Consider the following 20673-nt stretch of genomic DNA (forward strand, 5'->3'; position numbering starts at 1 on the left):
ATCACAAAAGCGTTTCACGCGATCCACTATCGATCTTTATCATTCTGGTGTGTAGTTCTGGAACTTTTGTTAGTTCATCGTAACCATTCGTGGAATCCGACTACAAGGGGCTACTATCAGAGGGTAGACAAAACCGAAGCCAAGTTGAACCATTGACACGGATATCGACACGTTGGAATAACATATCGATAGTTGTGGTAAAGGTTAATGTCGTTAGATGTATGATTCGCGATACGGTTCGACGATCTTCGAACAAACGCGACGATTGCTTCGACTTTGCGACATCGTTTAAAAAATAATCGACCTGTGTGTAGATCGATCACAGTGAACACAGGTGTGCTGGTACCGCGGTCTAGAGCGAATAAAGCCAGACTAACGAACCACGCGCGCATAATTCACCGAAGGTCGTACACGAGTTCTGCGTTATCTCCTAAGTCGTTCTTTCAAGCGCTGACTCTATCGCGGAATCTGTACACGACAATTACCGCGTGCTTTTTTAAGGTCGACTTGATCCTCGTCACAGATCGTAGCCACGGCGATATTTTTCGCCTGTAAGCCGTTTCATTCGGTTTTTACGATTGAACAATTGCCATTTAAGTGGCTTATTTCGAGCTACCGATTCTCCATAATACGAGTTCAAACCACTTGATCATATTACACCGATAATCGGGTAAAATTTCAGCGAAATACACGATAAATCCATTGTGAATTAAAGTACCTAATAAGTTCGCGCGCACTTGATAATTTAATGTATTAAAAGCACAAGTGCTTCAATTCGCATGAATAACATCCAAATTTTTAAACGTCTACTACAAGATTGAAACAATACGGTTACATTAAAAACTGAATGTAAAGCAGAGCTGACAGGCGAGAGAATTTATCACGAGATTCATGCACAATCGTGAGAACTATCTCCACTTAATCGCGTAAACCTACATCTTCTGCTTCTACGGAAAGATTTATTTTCAGAGACAACCATTTCGCGATAGCTACGAGACTTAGCTAATACCGAGGTAAGAAATCGAAGAACGAGAGTTCCGTCTTCGTGAGAAAATCGTGACAGCGCCGTGATGCATCGATCGATCGTTTCGCCACCGACCACAGTGCATCGAACCTGCACGAATTCTAAAAGGTTACTAGATTCCGTTCGACCGATCATTCTGCGGAGGCAACACGACAACGAAAAAATTTACGATATTCAATCAGATCGTTCTAATTAAATGAATAAAGCTTTCCATTAAGTACGTTTAAAAATCAATAGCCTACGCGATTCTTCGAGAAATATAGATCATCAATCGTAGTTTTGTGATCACTGAAAAGGAAGATTAAATGCATCGTACTCTCGTTATTTTTCTCTGCTTTTCTTTATTTCTTCTGTTTGTGAATGGCGTGTGTGCAGTATCATTCATAATTATTCCGACAATATAATTATACCTCACTTCTATTGTGGAGCGTAAGCAGTCCTTTCTATTGTTAAATCACATGACTTTTTACTAAAACGATGAATAATTGTTTCAATTACTGGTTAGAAATAGTCGAACAACGTTTTAAACTTAAATTACTCGATATTGGAACAATTATAAAAGAAGTATCAAAAATACGTTTCTACCCTCCTATAATTTTTATTTCGTTATTACAATGAGTTTTCACAAAATATAAATCGTGAATTGATGCTTTCACTGGGAGAAATTTTTTCACGTTTTAAGCGGGATCATTTCACAGGACGTTGATTTAAATTACGCGAAGCGTAGGTTATTTATTGCGATTTTGCTGTGCTCACAATGGTAGCGCGGAATTAAAGGAAATAAATGATGCGCCCTAATTTAGACTTCGATATGGACAATGAGTTGTTATTCGTTATTCCTATACTTTATCCCGAAGTCGTAAAATGGAAAATGAGGTAAAACGAAATAAGTAAATATGGTTGAAGACATTGTACGTTTTACGATTTTAGTGGTTGATTGTATAAGTCACATACCTATTAATTACCTGCTTAGGTAATGAAGTTGAAAAGGACAAAAAAAATGGAATTAATCAGTTTGATTCCTGGCAGTCTCGATTACAGCCAGTATCGACATATCAGATACCGAATATTATCGCCAAAAAATTCTAAATTGCACGCTAACAATATGAAAAATGAAACAAATGCAGATTTAGTTTTGCTCATAAGTATACTTTTATTTTTAAACAGTTTCAATAAAAAAATATATAATACAACAGTGAACCACAAGATCCTCAATTGTTTTTACATTTCATACGACGAAGATTAGCACCCCACGCTATATACACAATGTACAAGTTACAAAGACAAAGAAATCTACTAGAGGAAGCATCAACACGTAACTCCACCCTCCCCATCCGCCCGTGAGACATCCTGGCCTGTATTTCATCAACGAACGCGGCAAATTGCGGTAAATCAGTTAAGCTGTCTCGAACAGGAATTATAAGTTGGACAGATGGTTGACTACCGTGGACATTCCAGCGGATCGACCTCGCTCTGGCATAAAGCAAGAAGGTCGAATTGTTTTCGCGAAGCCCAGCGTCGTTACGGACAAGAACGACGAAAGGTGTGGCCGATAACGAGGTAGATATGGTTGTGGCTGGGTCGTTAGTGTCTCGTAAGTTGCCGGAGATCGAGGAAGGCCGATCGATGGATCCTTCGACGCGCTGCTGCTTTTACGCCCTCGATGGTGTACTGAATGTCCTAAGAATACAAAAATCATGCAGAGGCAATAGAGAACCAGAAGATTCGTTACGTTCAAAAGATGATTTTCGTATGGATGACACGTCCACATCGAAGGGATATGGATCGAACGTGATCGTAGATCCGTGGATATTTAAACATCGACCCGAGACACGATCTCGTGGAGGGTCGTTCGCCAGTTGGAAAAATAACTCGTTATTTTTCAACAGGACGAGCGGGATATATATATGTGTGGTACGTAACGGCGTGTTCCGGGGTCAGAAAATCGGTCTAGAAACGGGAAAATAAATCTTACGCGTACGTTCTGTGTTCTCCTTGGCTTGATCGTTATTCACATCGCGATTCGCTTCGCCCGTGTACCACCCGCGGAAATTGAGAAACGTGTTTGTTTCGTTCGCGTCGTAGTCTAATTTCTCCATCCCAAAAAAGGAAAATACGAACATATCCTCGATATCTCCGGCAACTTGACTCGAAACAAAACAACATAAATATGGAAGTTTCTTACCTGAAAGTTGATGGCCACCGTGTGGCGCCATCCATGGCGTCGTGGTTTCATGGTGCACGCTCATAACGGCCACTGTAGAAACCAATACCAATTTTGTAGACTGAGAAACCCGAAGATGATGATGTTGATGAAATTTTAATCGAAGAATCCATCGATGCCGCCTGTGGTGTTTCTCGACCCTTCTATCCCCTAGTTAGGTCGATGATCGTGAAATGTCCTCTCGTAGATGACGGAGGCCACCGAGATTCCGAGCAGCGACTTTCCATCAGCCATCACGGAGGAACATTGCCGTACATGTTGATGCTAAGTGAGCTTTTATAGGCGACACACGCGAACACGTGGGTCGGTGAACTTATCGGGGGTAAAGGCGGGGCTGGTAGCAGCGGTCTGTTAGACCGTGACGGGGTGAAAAAGCTCGGCCGATCGGACAAAAACCTGTAAATAAGGTGATGCAATATTGAATCGAATTGGAGACACCACGCCTAGAAATGAAAGAAAAATGATCTATGCGTTGGGTTTGCGTAAGGAATGCATCGAAATAACGACCTACATACCATCTCTTTGTGCAAGATTCCTTTGTGCGAATCTATTTATTAAAATGTAGCCTTCCGTTCGTATTTTCGAGATTTGATGTTGCGAATTTTTGTATTACCCTTTCATATCAATTTCTAATTTTTTTCATTTTCTAAATCTTCTATAATTAAGAAATCAGACAAAATAAGGAAATAATATCGTGGACATTGATAAACGTTATCGAAGCAACGAACAACGAGACCATGCGGATCGTGTTTCTAAACTGATAATCCTCCTCTATTCCCATTTCGTGCTTTGTAATGGTAAACCAGTTACACGCAACAGACGATGCGCATTACAATTACCCTGGACAAAAACACCTACACATTGTAATCTTACCATGACATATACGTCAGTGTTCCATTATCTTTCACCAGCTCTATTCGTGACTCTAAAAAAGGCACACGACTTCGTGTTAAAATCGCTCTGGACGATAAATCAAATACTCTGTCATTCTTGATCCGACGTTCCTTTATGCACCTGTCGCGACAAGAAATCTATTCCTGTTCTCGATTTTCTTCGTGAACGATTGGCCATCGCGTGATCTTCGATATCTGATCCTAACTGCGACCTTCTGTTTCAATCTTAACTGGGTCGTTTAAATCAAACGCTCATAACCATTCAACCCTTTTGATTTCTTTAGGTAACAGTGCATTCTAGTAATTAGAAGTATAATTTATAATATGAAGGAGCAAATATAATTTAATTAGATATAGATCTTTACAGTGTACGATATAACTGGAAATTATATCCACAGGGATTATCCAATATTACAAATATGTTGTTGGAGAAGTAGAAATATTATGGACGGCCACGAGTCGATGCTGAAATAAATCAACGAGTAAAAATAATGGGAACGTATTGAATAAATATTGAAACTACGGATGCATTCTATATTATTCCAAAAAGATATACGAATTGATAAAGGTGGTTTCCTCTTATGAATTTTAAAATATCTACGATATTTAGTATATACGATACTTTACTCTCAACCAGCAATATATAAAAGTAATAAAAAATGATCAAGCGACAGATTAGAAAGCCACTTTCCAAATGAAAGTCGTTTCAAACTCCAAGAGGAGAGAAATTTCCGGAATATTTTTTCGACCGAGAAAGGAAAAAGCGAGTTGCTTTTTAAGCCCTGCGTGATCGTTCTAAGAAAAAGTAGACTTCGCGATCTTCTCTTGTTCTCTGAAACGAGGCGTACCATTAAAGCCGCCCCTCGAAGGACTTCGCCGTGGCGGGGCACAATTATTCGAACAATCGCGTCGCCGGTCACCTTTGCCACCTTCGAAAGCGCGCGCTACGCCCAACAATGATATTCGAAACGATCCGTGGCGCGAGGCTCGGTGATGCATTGCGAGGCTGGTGCCACCGTAACACACGCGTATCCGACTACAATGAGACAGTCATTCCAGGCGACAATCGCAACTTGGGGACGACGCGTGGGCTACGCAACCCAGTGCCTCGCCTAAACGGATGTACAATGCACAATGCGGACGCATAGTGACACGGCTGTCGACGCGTGCTCGTTCAGATCTGTCTCTTTGTTTAGAAAATCGACAAGAAGAAGATGAAACGACTCTTCTTCGATCGTGAAGGTCGTGATGACAGGTTTCTTCGACCATGAAATTGCAGGATCTTTCACAGGAAAGGATGATCTCGTCAATGGAACATGCTACCTATACTACGACTTTAATACGGACGAATAGGTCCGATACGAAAGACATCGATCTTTAATTTGAATCGAGTTTACAGTTAGCGTTGATCGATCGATAGAGTCTGCACGTGGTATTAAAGGAATTAAATTGGAAATCTTAAATCTTGTTCGATTCTAAGTACGTAGACACTTTAGTTAGGCTTTTTTGCAATGTAATTTAATTTCTCCAGAAATTCAATGCAACATTTTTAACCATGAAAAGCCCCGGACCGTGACTACCTAGACCCACGTTGAAGCCATTAAACACTCAAACTTTGTGGTATCGGCGTGCCGATCTTTCTGGTCGATAGAGTACCGTGTTCTATACGCAAGGCCAGAAACAATCGTAAAAACCGTCGCTGAAACGGATGCAACGGGCATGTTGAATTGGAGCGGGCGACCTCCAGGGGCTCGGGTGGGCTGCGAGGCGTTAAGCATTAGCCGTGTGTCGCTGCTACTCGATGACTGTCTTAATGCTGATAAGCCGAGGAAACGGCCACGCGCCCAGCCCGCAGAGAATGTTTGGCGTGTCCTGTGCCCCGCCCTTGGGGTTGGCGGGAGCAACTAGGTGCCCAGAGTGTACACAATGCCCCTATAAAAGCACCATCGAGTCAGTCAGATGCCAGCACATCCACTCCAGCCATCGAGGCAAACTATTCCAGTAGCTTAGCAACGAGCAAGCCCTTCGACAAACCTTTCAACATGTGCACCCTCGTAGCGGTCTTCCTCGTCGCTGTTCTTTCGGTAGCGGCTGCGGCTCCTTCGGCGATTTTGGCACCTGGAGCAGCTCTGGCTGGTCCTCTGCTAGGCCCTGCTGCCCTCAGTGGACCGATCGTGGGACCTGCTGCCCTTGCAGGACCAGCTACCGGACCTGCTCGCCTCTCAGGAGCTGTGGATGGTGGCGCCGTAGTGACTGGAGCAGTTGCTGGTCCCTCTCTAGTTTCCGGTAGCATTGCTGGTGCAGCCGCACCCTGGCCAGCTGTAGCCGCTCCTTGGGGTGCACCATGGGGTGAGTAGAGTAGATTCGTAAATTCCACGAACTGACACTCGCCGGTATATTTATCCATAATATAGGCCTTGTAGATAGATTACGTTGATAAGAGGATGTCTTAGAATGGTACCCGAAGATAAGCGTACAACGACGTTTGAATCGATGTGCCTTTTTTCGTAATGTTGATTGGATATTGTCGTTGCAAACCAGTCGCGTTCCATATATCCTTGTCAGGAAATTAGGGTACTTAATCTTTGAACGTGCAACGATCCATATATTATGAATACGATACACACAATGGACGATAAATTCAACCATGCGTAGTAGACCGATCTTTACTCATCCAGCAACGTTTATTTGTTTCGAATTGTCACGTTTTATCGCGTCTCTATCGCGATGTCTTCCTTATTCTAACACTGTCGTCTCTTTCTGGAATATGTGTATGTATGTTCGTACTAATTTTATATTATCCTTTTTCAGGAACCGTCTTGGCTGGACCTGCAGCACATCCTGCAGCCCTTGCCGGTCCCATCACCGCTCCAGCACTTATTGCAGGACCATCCGGTAGCATAGCAGCTGGACCAGCTGGAGTTGGAAGCATCCTTCGTGCTGATGGCCACTGGTAATTCTTAGCTCACGCTGGACACCCATACACATAATGACATCTTCGACTGATCTCCTCCGATGCCTGCCATTTTGAAACCGACCGCGCCACGATCTCCGTCATTTACCGCTAGTACCTCCATCATTGTATCTTTTATATATATTTCGTGTACATAACAATGTATCGTTTATATGTTTATTTTATATAATAATAAACGCATACCACTTTGGAGAGGAAGTGCACTTCTCGTTTCTGTCATTATGTCCCTTTATTGCCTTGGCTGTAACGTTTGCAAACATACCTTGTTTCGATTACACACAGCGTAATGTTAATTGAATTATTCAACGAGAATAATCAGAATAATTATTTAACTGGGGGATTTAAATGAGAAGTAAATGGGGAATAGATGTCCCGTGTTCGGCAACAGGCAACCATTGTTTCGTAAATTTCAATTGTTCCAGGTAAATAAGTTCGTTTAACATGTCCTCCAGTCCGGCCGAAACAAAAGACCAAATGTTGTAATGAGGACAATGGCGTTCCTCGAAGTTTCAAGTGCGGAAATGTTACAATGTAATTGCGACTGGTGCACGAGACTAACGCGAAACTTTTAGTAATGTCTTTGTTCAGCAAACAATTAGCAAGCGTAATGTGTAAGCTGACGGAGAAAGAAAAATATTTAGAGAAACAATTCTGTACGCCACAACAGTGACTTACAATATACTAAAAGCCCGAGACAATCAACTGCCACGAATCTACCACAGCAGGAATTTCATCGAAGTCTTTGTCGAATATCTCTAATTCCTTAAGAATTTCACACTCGAAGAGCCAAAGCAAAGGCACCTATTGCGTAGTGATTGTGACATGCAATCCACGATTTATAATGACACAGGTCGGCGGAGCATTGTTCTAGTCCCGGAATATTATCGTCGACATTGTGACGTGGCCAGGCTCCATTTCGCGGTCTATTATATCGTTGACAGTGTGTCGTGGGATGATACCTGTCCACCTTTGCCGGTAATTATAGGAAATTGCTTGAACGCCACTCCAATCAGCCGAGTATTCTCCCCATTTGAACCGTACTCTAATGATATCCGAACATAGCTTTGGTAACGAACCTCTCTCTCTCTCTCTCTCTACATCTATAGGGCAAGTGCAATATGGAACACCTGATTTTAAAAACTTTTCAAAACGAGAAACATGTTTCTTCTCAATAAAACCAACTTCAAAACGCGATAAAATTAATAGATATTTGTTTGTTAATAGTTAACTATGCAAAAGTTTAAGTGTGTTGAACTCATGGTAAAAAATGAAAAAAAAAAGATCAAGTACGGCGAGTTGACAAAATGGCTGTTAATATTTGTAAAGAAATGTAATAAATTGTAAAAATAATTATTCAAATAAAGAAGACAAGTAATAAAATATATCCCATTTTTTAAGCTTATTTTACATTATGCTCTATTATATTGTATTATATTGTATTATATTGTATTACATTATGTTAATTTTCTTTGTCTTTCACACGTGAAACGCCTGAAGCATATCCCGGAGTGTAATCCCAATGAAAACAGCGAATACATCGAATCCATATTTCACCATTATTGTCTCTTTGGGAATTGCAACCATAAAATAAATATAATTCTGTATCATATTCGTCTATAGCAGCATTATTGGCATGTTCTATATGACGTACACTCAACGTGTTTAACATTGGGTACATAAGTATATATTAGGACAGAAAAATAATAATCACATTAAAAATGAAATAAATTTAACGGTAAATTTCTTTCGGACACTCAAAGCCAGATACGCTTAATGAGAAATCATGGAAAGATGATATATTTTTATTTTCTTCAACTAAAAAATATTACTATTTAACTCGCTTCTCGAGAACATTTATACGTTTTCAAATACAACGATCGACAAATTACCAAGCGAATCTCAAATGTGAATACGCTTGTCTTTTGCTTCCAACGAAATATTTTACACCGTTGCCGATTGATTTTGTATTATAATTACTTGCCGAGATATTGCAGTGTTCCATATTGAGTACAATTACCATCCTACTTCATGGTTCTGCTTTAATCTCTGTTTTCATTCGCGCCAGCCTCTGGGAAATGCCACGACGAAGATGCTTTACGGCGTCTTTTTTACGAAACTCTGCCGGCTTCTAGTTCCTGTGGGAAGCTGAAGGAAATTATTAGCGCCACGCGCATTACCATTTCAAAGGCACGTCCACGAGCGAACAGCAACAAGTACCGGGCCAGTCGTTACGTCCCACGGTTTATGCATGAACAAAACGACAGTCGTTTAACACAGACGTGGATTCCATACGGCGGACATGAAATTCAAGTAGTCGAATAGCGAAGAGCACCTCGATGACTTTCAACGCTTGCGTAAGCAACCGTGAGGTCTGTGATTTCGTGTGATCCGTCAAGATGCTGGGATTACTTGAGGTTTTCGAGCTTTGGAGTTTAAGCGTTGAAATAGGATGTTGGTAAATATTTTGGAGGATGTGAATTGTAGCCACAATTGTATAGGGAGAGCTTGAAATGTTTGCGAGCACTGTTCTTCTTTTAAGGAACACTTACAGTGGCTGCTAAATGAATATTGGAAAGATCTGACTCAGAATCGAGAAGAGATACAATGCCAAAGTTGATTTAAAGAAAGTGCAGAATTGTTCGAGCAATGTAAAAGTCTAGAGAAGGACACGCTTCAACAAGAACAGTGTTTAAAGAAATTTACTTCTGTCAAAATAAAGTAGACGTCCAAAACAATAACAAAAAGCACGCAGTGGTTTCAAACGTTTAACTACTAATTCATTTAAGATTCGATAGATGCGATCTTCGGTTAGCATTTAGATAAAAATTTGTCTCAATCCCACGGTGTCGTCAACCACCAAAAGGACACGAAAAGACATTATCCAAATTCTCGAACAGCACTGGACTCTACGTCACGATGAATTCGCGAGACGAACGGGCACACCCCAGAAGCGAATTACCGTGACAAAGCGGCGTTTCCGACTACGAAATCAGAACGATGCGCAACAAGTTCGAGTACTTACGTCAAGTAGTCTAAGTGGGATGAATTCCGACAAAACCAGAACAGCATAAAGATAACGAGGTAACGCCGATTCTCGTGAATTCCTCAAACTTATGGCGCTCGAGTTCCGTTCCCGATATTACGGGATGGGTGCAATTAATCCGCGTCGCACGATGGGACTGCCTGGAAGTGTCTCTTCGACGCGGAGTTTAATAGCTTACACAGACACGCGACGAAGACATTCTTCCATACAGAAATAGGTCGGGCCGGCAATGGTAATGGTGTGACATTTCCTAATGGAAAAATGTCGGGAAAGCTATAGATTCAGGGTCAGAACCGAGTATAAATGCAGCTATCGCGGGATTAATTGGCAGTCTTACAATTAAGGTGATAGACAACGCTGAAGAATAAAGCAGCAACCATGAAATATTTGGTAAGCTTCTCGATTCTATTTTATTTGCATCAATAGTAACTTCACGGTATCGACATGTGTTGATTACTTCTTAAAATAATTCTTTAATCATATTTCTATTAGGCTGTTCTGGTATCAATCGTGTCGGTTTGCTCAGCTGCACCGAGTCTTGTCAGCCCACTCGTGGGTGCTGTAAGCGTAGCTGGTGCCCATGTAGGATCAGCGGTCGTTGCTGGTCCCGCAGCTGGAGCAGTTAAAGTAGCTGGACCAGTTGCTGGACCTGCAGTAGTCACTGGAGCCGTAGCCGGCCCGAGTGCCGTTGTTGGTTCGGTTGCTGGACCTACTGTCGTTTCTGAACCGGGACTGGGCGTTGTCGTTAGTAAGTGACCACCTTCTTAAATCAAGTTTATTTCCTTTATATCACGGGAGATTTCGATAGTAATTGTAATAAATAAATTAATTTTCAGGTAATGCGCTCGTTGCCCCTGCACTCGCTGCACCTGCAGTGGTAGCGGCAGCTCCAGCAGCCGCGGTTGTCGCTGGACCAGCAGCATCCACTGTCGTCGCTGGCCCCGTTACCAAAACTGCGGTAATCGGAGCTTCATCCTCCGCGGTTATCGCCGGAGGTCACGCCTGGTAGTCAAATAAAACCGAGCCTCATAGATATACAACGTACCTCGTACCTTACTCAAAACTATTCAGACCACTTATAAATCATTCCTAACTGTGGCAAGATCACTGCCTACGTGTTCGGCTACGTATACGCTTATACAAATGTATCTGTTTAATTATATAAAATAAACTATATTACATCTCGAATTCTAGAGGAGTATCTAATTTCCTACATCCGAAGCAAACTATTTTCCTTTGTGGTTGCAAAATAGTTTGCTAATCAAAATCAAATTTCCGCACAAAGGCTTGCCTCTTATAAAATTTCAGGTATTCGAAATACCTTTTTCCACGTGGTTAATCGCTTTAAATACCCTGAAAAGCCGCAGCAAATCCGGGAATTTGAATCGACGCGTCGGACGATCGATACGTCAGCTGCGCAATGGCAATCCAGCCCTGGCTCCTACACAAAAAGGCACGTACGAATAATTTTGTAACTGCGCGCGCGATTCAGAACGCGCTTAGAGACAACTCTCGGCTAGATCTCCACCTGGCATCCCCATCATGAATATTTCAACGTACACCTCTGCCGTGCCACCGTTGGGATCACAGTAACGGGGAGGGAAAGGCAAAGCTTGCACCTGTGCACCATAGTCGGCTAATGTCGATGCGAAAAATCATCGAAGAATGTCAAAACGAAAGCCCAGACCGGGATAACAATGCGTACCGCTCGATCCATGGAATTATGTAGTCATAATCGATTCACTGTCAAGTACGGCAATCGACAAGTCAGCCGACTGATCGGCCGCCCGCTATTTTTCCTCTCGTCACGCTAATCGAGACACGGTAGCGTGGCTGTTGTCGCGGTTACGAGACTGGAACGGATTTTCTCTTCAAGGACCTGTAACGGTCGTCCGCGAGTATGCGATGGATTTATGGAGCTCGTGATGTCAAATATGATAAACAATGTCGCAACGTGAGATATACACCGACTGACATTATCGTTCTGAAAAAATGGAGATACGCATTCGAGTTTCTTGCAGGTGGTGGGTGGAAACTAATGGAATAAAGAAGAAGAGAGAAGCAGAAGGTTTAATTAATAAATTGTTTTTTCTGTTGTAATTAGTACAGATTACGAGATCGTCCAACTTCAACGTATAAAAGTAATTAGTAAATATATACGTGTTCTCTTTTAGTTTATTCTCAATTAGTTTCGCCACCAGAGTAATTTTAACCGGATTTTAAAGTAGAATGCTGCAAGGTTGTTTGAGTAATTACAAGGAGGATAAGAGCTTGAAGTTAGCTTTTAAATGTTTTGTTTGTAAATTATTTAATTCGCTATTTATTAATCCATTGTTATTATTCATCGAAATTAGTGTAGGAAAATTTTCTTTCCTCAGAGTTAAATGTAGTAATACGTATGTAGTATTTAAGTAGTCTAGAGTAAGGACAAGAAAGGATGTTCTGTTTGAAGTGAAGTTTAGTTTTATTTTAACAGGCAATTCCCAATGCAAAAGCTGACAACAATATCTTCGTACGTCTTATTCTCACACTCGGCTCACAACTTCTGTCTTCCCAGGTCAAAAAATGCTGACCCTCAACCCTCGCACCCTTCTCCCACTCCTTTACTCATTTAGCTTTGACGTCACCAAGGCATACACTCTTACTTACACTCCCTCTCTCTCTCTCTCTCTCTCTCTCTTTCTCTCTTCCCCAGCACTCTTACGATTCTTAGTTTATAGCTTAAATTTACAACTTATACTATCCCGAGACAACTCGAACTTAAATATATGTTAGACCAAGCGTATATCCCCCTTTTTTTATATTATACGTATTAAATGTGGTAACACATAAAAAGTGGTAACACGTCATTAAATGGAAATAAATCACCCGAAGTTCAAGTTTGATACAACCAAGATCAATTTGAATATTTTTGTCATTTTGATGGTCGATAGATTACAAGTGTCCTTTCAACTCTGTCAATCTTCGCTGCTAGAAATGAATTACGAACACGACTCAGACGCATTAGAAACAGTGGACAGAGATCATAACAGGTTTCACGAGACTGTCGAATTAATTAGATACCTTTGTCCTTCAAATGCAACGACTTAACGGTATATTCTAGACCTAGCAACGCGACACAATGAGATGCATAGAACTATCCGGCGGCTTAGCGCAATATCGGCCACGATGTCGTGTACTCGTGCGAGCCTACCAACATGAACAACGCGCTATTCGCGTTTAATTCTCCGTTCGCATGTTAGTACACACGTTTCATCGATCCAAGGCCTGTTTGTCCGGGTTCATTTACTGTCACAGCTATCGTCTATGTTAATAACGTTAATTGTACGAACCACCTAATTATGGTTTGTCACTGTTATCGTTGTTATGTCGAGCGAAATAAAAAATATGACGCGGGCCCGATCGTTAAGCGATTGCATTGGAAACGAACTAATTAGTTCGAGAAGACACGATATTGGCTGTGTAAGTTGATAGAACGCGATTAACAGGCGACGATAATGAAATCGAAATTGGTTGATTCGAAGTGTTCATTCGAATAAATCAGGGATGGTTGTAAATGTTTCGTGAAATCGTTTGATGTCGATTGCGAATTCTTTGTTTCTTTGTCACGAGTACGATACGATATAACGACAAATATACGATACTGTATAGTCTAGAAATTAGATTTATGGTTTATTTTTACTGGAAATGGAGAACAGAAATATCAGATCTGTAGTCAGCTTGAGGTATTTTAAATAGCGGGGAACAATTTAAAAAATTCACTGTTCTATCAAAAGGTCAAGAAGAATTCAGACGACCGAACTGTTTCGACTGAAACGGAGTCCCCTCATCGATAAATCCGGTCCCGATGATGCATTTGCGACTATTTTCACTCGACCTACTCCCAATCTCAGAAATATTAATCGGAATCCCACGTTTCCACTAATAATCGCGTATCTTCCACGAAAGGAGTGACACGAGCGATATTGGCGCACAGAGAGACGATCGATGGAAGGGAACGAGATGTAGCGTCACGCAAACAGGGCCAGAAACTTCCCGATAATCGATAGCCTTTGACACAAAGACCGGGAAAACCATTGAAAAGATGACGTCTGCGAATCAAACGGAATATTCTTGAAAAGGAATGCGGCCTCGCCAACTCTCGTCACAAAGACTTTGACTTTTCGATATATTCTCGCCTAGCCTCAGATTGCGATTTTCGACGCACCCCCTGGGAATCCTCTGTTACCCTAGAACCACGCGAAATTCGTCGCTAGCCGTGAATTCTATTTTTTTTTTAGTCGATCTCTAACCGAAAGGTCACGTAAACGGGCCAATCGCAAATAGAACGAGAAGTGGACGTCGATGGCCGAATTTCACTTCCGTCCGCTGGCAACTGCCATGTAATAGAATAATAAAATGACATAGTGGGCCAATAGCGTGTCGTGCCATTCTTGGAAAATGCGACATCGTTCAGTGGTGAATTGTTCGGCGGCTTTGCGACTCATTAACACTGGTATAGAAGTTGAAATTGTTATTGGTTTAGAATCGATTGAATGTCGAGTTACGGAGAACATTCGCACGATAATATTGGCAGACGTGGTTAATACGATAACAAATATTAATGCACGAAGTTAGCATTGCCGTAACAACTCCTGCTTCTTCGATTATTCGAGAACTCAAAACGTGACCAACGTCGACTCGCCATCTCTTCCTCCTAACTTTCCACCTAAACAGCGGAAGCAACTTATACTGGGACGCGTTCTCTTCCTCCAAGTTTCCCCAATTATTCTATCAACGGAGAGAACTCTTCCCAAGTTTGGTGGAAGTGCAACGTTTCGTGGAAACGTGGCTCGCCATAAATTCAAACGGGGACGACGTAAAGGCTCGCAAGTCACCGCGATTTCCAACTTGACAAATCTGACACGCGCAATTACACCGTTCCAGACCGGTGCCAGCCAACGCGGATTCAAAGGACGGATCACCCATGGTCATCACGAAAAAACTGCTCGGCACGGTACGGACGAAATAAAAGGGCGCACGCGAAACGGCCAACCACCCTCTCCGTTGTTTTATTCGCACGCCATCGACGCTCGTTTATTCTTTACCATGCGGATTCTTTGCGAACAATCGACTCGTTGTGCCCACGTTTCCCAGAATTTGTAGCTGGAAATTGATTTATCCCATTTCGTTTTCCCTTTTTCCTTAACATGTATTGAGTCTCGTATATTGTACTGCTACCTGTCGTTGTAATGAAAAAAAAGAAATGTGATTTGATATCCTCGTGATGTACAGTACTGTGCAAAAGTCTTGCACAAAGTACTTATTCTTATTGATGTTTAACAAATGTCTATTTTTAATAATAAAAATAAAAGTAACTTGAAAAGGTTATGCATCAGGAAAGCCAGAAATAAAAAACATAAATAATAAATGTAAATAACGTCGTGTACAAATACTTGATTCCCTACAAATATGATTAATTGCCATTATAAGCTCATCATCATACTATGTGATATCTAATACTTTTGCAGAATATTGTACGGTGTATTACACTTGATCTTTTTTGAAGAATCTTCCAAATCAATGTGTGCATCTGCAGTAAACAAGTAACGTAAAAACAGTACAATAGACGTAAAAATAACTACATCGCGCGTCTTGAAAACACAATGGGCTCGTTATTCCCCCATAGCCTTTTCAACCTCGTTAGACAACCGTTCAGCTTGTTGAAATTTCAACTCGCAACACATCGCGAATATAAACACGTCCCTTAATACCCGGAGCGTGTAAGGGATCCATTAAAATCGCTGGTTGTTCCCACGAAAAACATCGTTGTTCTGATTATCCCCTGGTAAACCACGGATAATTCGGACAGGACAGAATTTCCCTGGCTTGGTCCCGGATTTTAACAATTACACCTGCGCGCGGCAGTTATTAACGTTTATCAAAGTGGCTGAAATACATGGCGAGAATTTCGTGGCGAAAATGAGCTTGGAACGAGGTGATCAGCGAATTTGCCACACCGTACGTTGCTGACCAACGCGAAAATTCTATTCCCCTCGCGACAAACCGTTATTGTGGTAACAGGCCGTGCGCACACGTTTCGAGGCTGAAACACGTCTCCGCGTGATAACAGCACTCGTCCGTGTGACGTTGGACCCGGAACTCCGCTATGTCGCCTACTCTAATCCCGGCTGTCTGTGACCGCGCCCTGTCTCGTTTGTTATTCCCACTTTCATGCGGGGTTGAAGGTTGCATCGACGATATCCAGGATCATCGATCGCGTATATAAGGCGGCGTGTCAAGAGGGTTGAGCATCAGTCACCAGTCAGCTGAAGACAGATACAGCAATCAACATGAAATACTTGGTGAGATATATTCTTCCTCGAAACTTCTCACTTGTATCGAAAGTTCAACTAGATTGATTTGATTATCTGTTCTTATCACGCTTTTTCTGTGTAATCTTGCGATCAGGCAGTAGCTACCTGTCTCGAAGTATCACAGAAACATCAAATCATATCACTTTTTGTATCACTCTTTTTTTATACAATCTCTTGATCGAACAATAGTTACCTGTCTTAGACTATTATAGTAGCATTAGATAATTGCATGAGATTTTTTTACCACAATTTACATTTACCTTGATATCTTGATATCTGTTCAGATTGATCTTGATCTTTACGTAAGTCTTGTCTAGATAATTTAAAGCCCTGAACAAGTTGGGCGAAACACTGAAATCTAAACGATTTAAACAAGTTGAATGAAACTCTGAGACTTTGCCTAAATAATCTATACCGAACTAGAGCTACATACACTTAAATCTATATCAACCACATCTCAGGTCGTCCTTGTTGCCGCCCTGGCCGTCGCCTCAGCTAGCCCCGAGCGCGAACGTCGTTCCCTAGCCTGGGGACACAATGGTGCAGTGGTGTTGGGTGGTGTGTTACCTGGAGTGGCAGTAGCTGGACCAGTGGCTCCTTCGGCTGCGGTTATCGGACCTGTCGCTGCACCAGCAGCCGTGGTTGGGCCTGCTGCAGGTGCTGCCGCAGTAGTTGGGCCTGCTGCTGGCTCTGCCGCCGTCGTGGGACCGGCTGCCGGTAACTTATACGTTCTATCGCTTTGAACTGCTTCGACTAAACGTAGATCTTGTACGTGAAGTTTGGTAATTATAACAGATTGACCAGCGAAGTATGGTAATACTGGTTATTGAAACTTCGAAATCATTTCGGTTAATAATTCTGACGAACTCTGGAGATTAACGAAATTCAATTTGGTAGTGAACATTTTAAATACAACAGCGGAGTACAATATACAGTACATTACTGTTTCGTTATATTATATCAAACTTCATTGTAAAGGATTATATTAAAGTATGAATTTATTAGAGTAGCGAGAGAAATTACATGAAAATAGAAATGTAAAACAAATTGTTTCTTTTGAAGGTTCCGCGGTGGTCGCTGGTCCCGCAGGAACCGTGGTGGCGCCAGGAGCCGGTCTACTGTGGTAGAACGTCAACCGTAACCCTGGATTCTCCAAGACAACTCGAACGATCTCTCTCGTGAACCTGAAAGCGGCCACTCATCGATCTCCATCCGCGGGACTTCGATCCAAGCTCAGCGTTGTTCGATAACAGAACACATCTCCTGATATCGAGAACGATGGAACAACGACAACTTTTTTTTATTTATAAATTAAATCTGTTCGATAAGAGTTAAACGAACAACGCGTTCGAGTTTCTACGAGGTTCTTTCGCGAATTTTTCTTCTTGTAACTAGCCATATTCTTGTTACGCTTTTGTACATTAATAAATGAAGCTCCATTGTACAGTCACTTGGTTTTGCAATACTTTCAATTTCAAGTATAATCCCAATAGCCGAACCGAGACAACGACTCGTTTAAGTGAAGTTTAATACTATTTAACTAACCATAAAAGTTATCCACCACTCGTCGTCCTCCGAGGACCAGTTGTTCCAGTTTCTAATTAGATTGTTAAACGTATTACTGCTGTTCCTCGCCTGTGGCCGCTGCCAATGAAAAGACACGTGAAATAACGAATCCGGTGCAACTTGGAAGGCCTACCAATGGCCAAGAAGCTGCAACTTAGAAACTGCAATTTAAAGTACAACTACTTTCCTTGATTATGACTTGGCTTGTAAACTGCGTAAAAGCGACTGTAAATTGTAGACGAGGGAATTCTTCCAAGTAAATTTAATAAACGAGTACTTTAACGAGTACTATTATATTACTTAAGCTTGTGCTGTGTTCTTTGAATCATTTTCAAGCAAATCGAATCTTTCTATAATCATAAATAATATATAATAATGTAATAATAGGATATTTTCTATAATCTCTTATAAAAATTTTAAGAATTTTAATTCTAAATTGCAAAGTTTATTGAAAAATTAAACGTCTATTCGTTCATTGACACGAGAGGAAAATTGATACGTAAAAGTTTGAAGATCGCAATAGAGTTAATAATGAACAATAACCCTTTAAAATTGAGTGATACATGTTAAATGTTTCAATTAACCATAAATAATTGGCCACGTTTCGTCATTTACAAATGTAGATTACAGATTTTGGAACGAAAATGACCGAATCAGACGTTATAGAGAATATGCCAACAGGCGTGCGTTGTATTACAACGAGGAAACATACTTAATTATCACAGTTCAATTACTTTTGGCATCAGATAATTATCAAATCGATTCTTTAGCAATGCGACAGCACCAACTGTTGCATTAATGTCATACATTTATAATTAACTGATTAATCATACCATTTGAGTGTTTAAACGGTGAATACGTTATTAACGCGCAGCATATATAACTACGATAATTAATATATAAATCGAAAGACCGAATAATGCCAGACATTTTGAATCGTTGGGAATTTTCTGGATAATACACATTTCAACTGAATTATGTACGAACGATTATACCGCCGATGTAGTTCGATTATGTTCCTTTCTATTTGTCGTATTTTACTAGCCTCACAAATTAGAGGGCTTAATGTTTTCGAAGAAAAATAACGCAGGCAGGTATTTTTGTGGTTTTTAAAATAAGTTTATTATCTGATAGAAAAATTTAAATTACAATGGGAAGGGGGAAATGTATAATTTTCCATGGTGCCGATTATAGGGGATCGATCGGAGTTGCGGCCGAAAAGGGGTGTCGGGTGTGACCAATCGCCAAATTCGAATTTTTCACGATGAGAAAAAATTCCCATCGTCGATGTTCACTGTAATACTTCAGGTCCAGTTACGCCGGGATATTAAATAGTGATTTACCATCCTTTCAATCCCCACGCTGGGGCAGCTAGGGCGGGAGCAGCTACAACTGCTGCTGAAAAGAACAGAAAATTTACATTTAATTTGTACTGTTTCGTGCAACATTGTAATTATTCATGACAACACTATGGAGTAACCAAACTTCCATGAAAACGTATTTTCGAATGAATGCATAAATCAAAATGTATCGACGGTATATGAATAAAAAAAATGTAATAAAATCTATCAAAATGTTATTTCCCTAAAAAACCCTGGATATCGATTTCTCCATAGCAAGAAATAATCAGTTGTGCATTTTCCTCTATTACACGAATCTATCGTATTGTCTATTGTACACGATATTCATATTTTTCTTAATTGATAAAAATCGAAGATACTTACGAGCCGCAAGGAGTTTAGGAGCAGCGATGGCAACGGGGGCAGCAGCGATTTTGGGAGCAGCAACCCATGCTGGGGCTGCGAGAGCTGGAGCCGCAAGGATTCCACGGCGTTCTCGTTCTGGTTCAGGGAAGGCCGCAACGACGGCAACGATGGCGAAAAGGATCAACTTCAAATACAATAAAATCCTCTTGTTACCATGTTATACTTATACATGACATTCAATAAAGATCATTAATATCGCGAACCATCGTGATTATCAACGATTACAAACGATTACAGTTGGTATTTACAACCGTGTTTGCAAGTCAATCTTACCAGGGATTTCATTTTGTTGGGTTTCTTGAGCTTCTTTCGAACTCGAAATAGCAAGCGACTGATGAAAATCCTAGCTTCGACTTTGTCTTTTATACTCTTATTTTCCAACCTATATCTACGCCGCGTACGTCATCCACCCCGTACGAACGCGTGTCAGTCGGTTTCATAGTGGCCAGGCTATCGCGGCTTGTCGCGAGCGGGCGTGGTCGGGGACTTGAATCCGTAAATCAAGACAGCGATCTAAAACGATGAACTCGTACAGCGCCAATGTTGCATCAGAAATCTCGATGGCGCGGGTTGCGCACGCAACGGCGCGCGAATGTTGCAGAAGTTTCGCGCCGAGAACGGGGCCACGGATATATTTGCATATTTTACAGCAGCTACGTGTAGATCTTTTTTTCTTTTTTTATTCAACATGTTTCTTTTAGTTGTTCATATACTCGCCTCGTTACGTCTAACGATCGACCCCAAGGTTTCGGTCGAAAGAGGGAGAAAGATAGATCAGCTGCGGTTGAATTTAGGGTTCGATTATAAGATGCAATCCGCGCGAGATG

General features: G+C 41.3%; 3 protein-coding genes and 1 long non-coding RNA gene across 5 annotated transcripts; 2 read left to right on the forward strand and 2 right to left on the reverse strand.

Moving 5' to 3' along the window:
- Nucleotides 1-2152: 2152 nt before the first annotated feature.
- On the reverse strand, nt 2153-10285 carry LOC126867626 (uncharacterized). Its single transcript, XR_007690361.1, has 3 exons — nt 10138-10285; nt 3210-3644; nt 2153-2704 (listed from the first exon to the last, which is right to left on the reverse strand). It is a non-coding gene; the product is annotated as an uncharacterized LOC126867626 (long non-coding RNA).
- On the forward strand, nt 6116-7313 carry LOC126867619 (tetra-peptide repeat homeobox protein 1-like). The gene is made up of 2 exons (XM_050622314.1): nt 6116-6490; nt 6953-7313. The coding sequence occupies exons 1-2, from the start codon at nt 6184-6186 to the stop codon at nt 7096-7098; spliced, it is 453 nt and encodes a 150-aa protein (XP_050478271.1). The 5' UTR covers nt 6116-6183; the 3' UTR covers nt 7099-7313.
- A 205-nt stretch (nt 10286-10490) lies between the features above and the next one.
- LOC126868128 (elastin-like) lies at nt 10491-17964 on the forward strand. Its single transcript, XM_050623349.1, has 6 exons — nt 10491-10548; nt 10651-10906; nt 10995-11153; nt 16456-16502; nt 16976-17231; nt 17577-17964. The coding sequence occupies exons 1-6, from the start codon at nt 10537-10539 to the stop codon at nt 17639-17641; spliced, it is 795 nt and encodes a 264-aa protein (XP_050479306.1). The 5' UTR covers nt 10491-10536; the 3' UTR covers nt 17642-17964.
- Nucleotides 17965-19177: 1213 nt separating this feature from the next.
- Nucleotides 19178-20280, reverse strand: LOC126867621 (cuticle protein 16.5-like). 2 transcript variants are annotated; one of them, XM_050622319.1, is made up of 3 exons: nt 20120-20280; nt 19805-19970; nt 19178-19475 (listed from the first exon to the last, which is right to left on the reverse strand). In XM_050622319.1, exons 1-3 carry the CDS (start codon nt 20129-20131, stop codon nt 19420-19422), a joined length of 234 nt encoding a protein of 77 aa, XP_050478276.1. In that variant the 5' UTR covers nt 20132-20280; the 3' UTR covers nt 19178-19419. The 2 variants fall into 2 exon arrangements, with proteins under 2 accessions (XP_050478276.1, XP_050478274.1); XM_050622317.1 differs by having other exon boundaries at nt 19178-19478.
- Between the last annotated feature and the right edge of the window lie 393 nt (nt 20281-20673).

This window comes from Bombus huntii, chromosome 7 (assembly GCF_024542735.1).
Source record: "Bombus huntii isolate Logan2020A chromosome 7, iyBomHunt1.1, whole genome shotgun sequence".
NCBI classification, from domain to species: Eukaryota; Metazoa; Arthropoda; class Insecta; order Hymenoptera; family Apidae; genus Bombus; species Bombus huntii.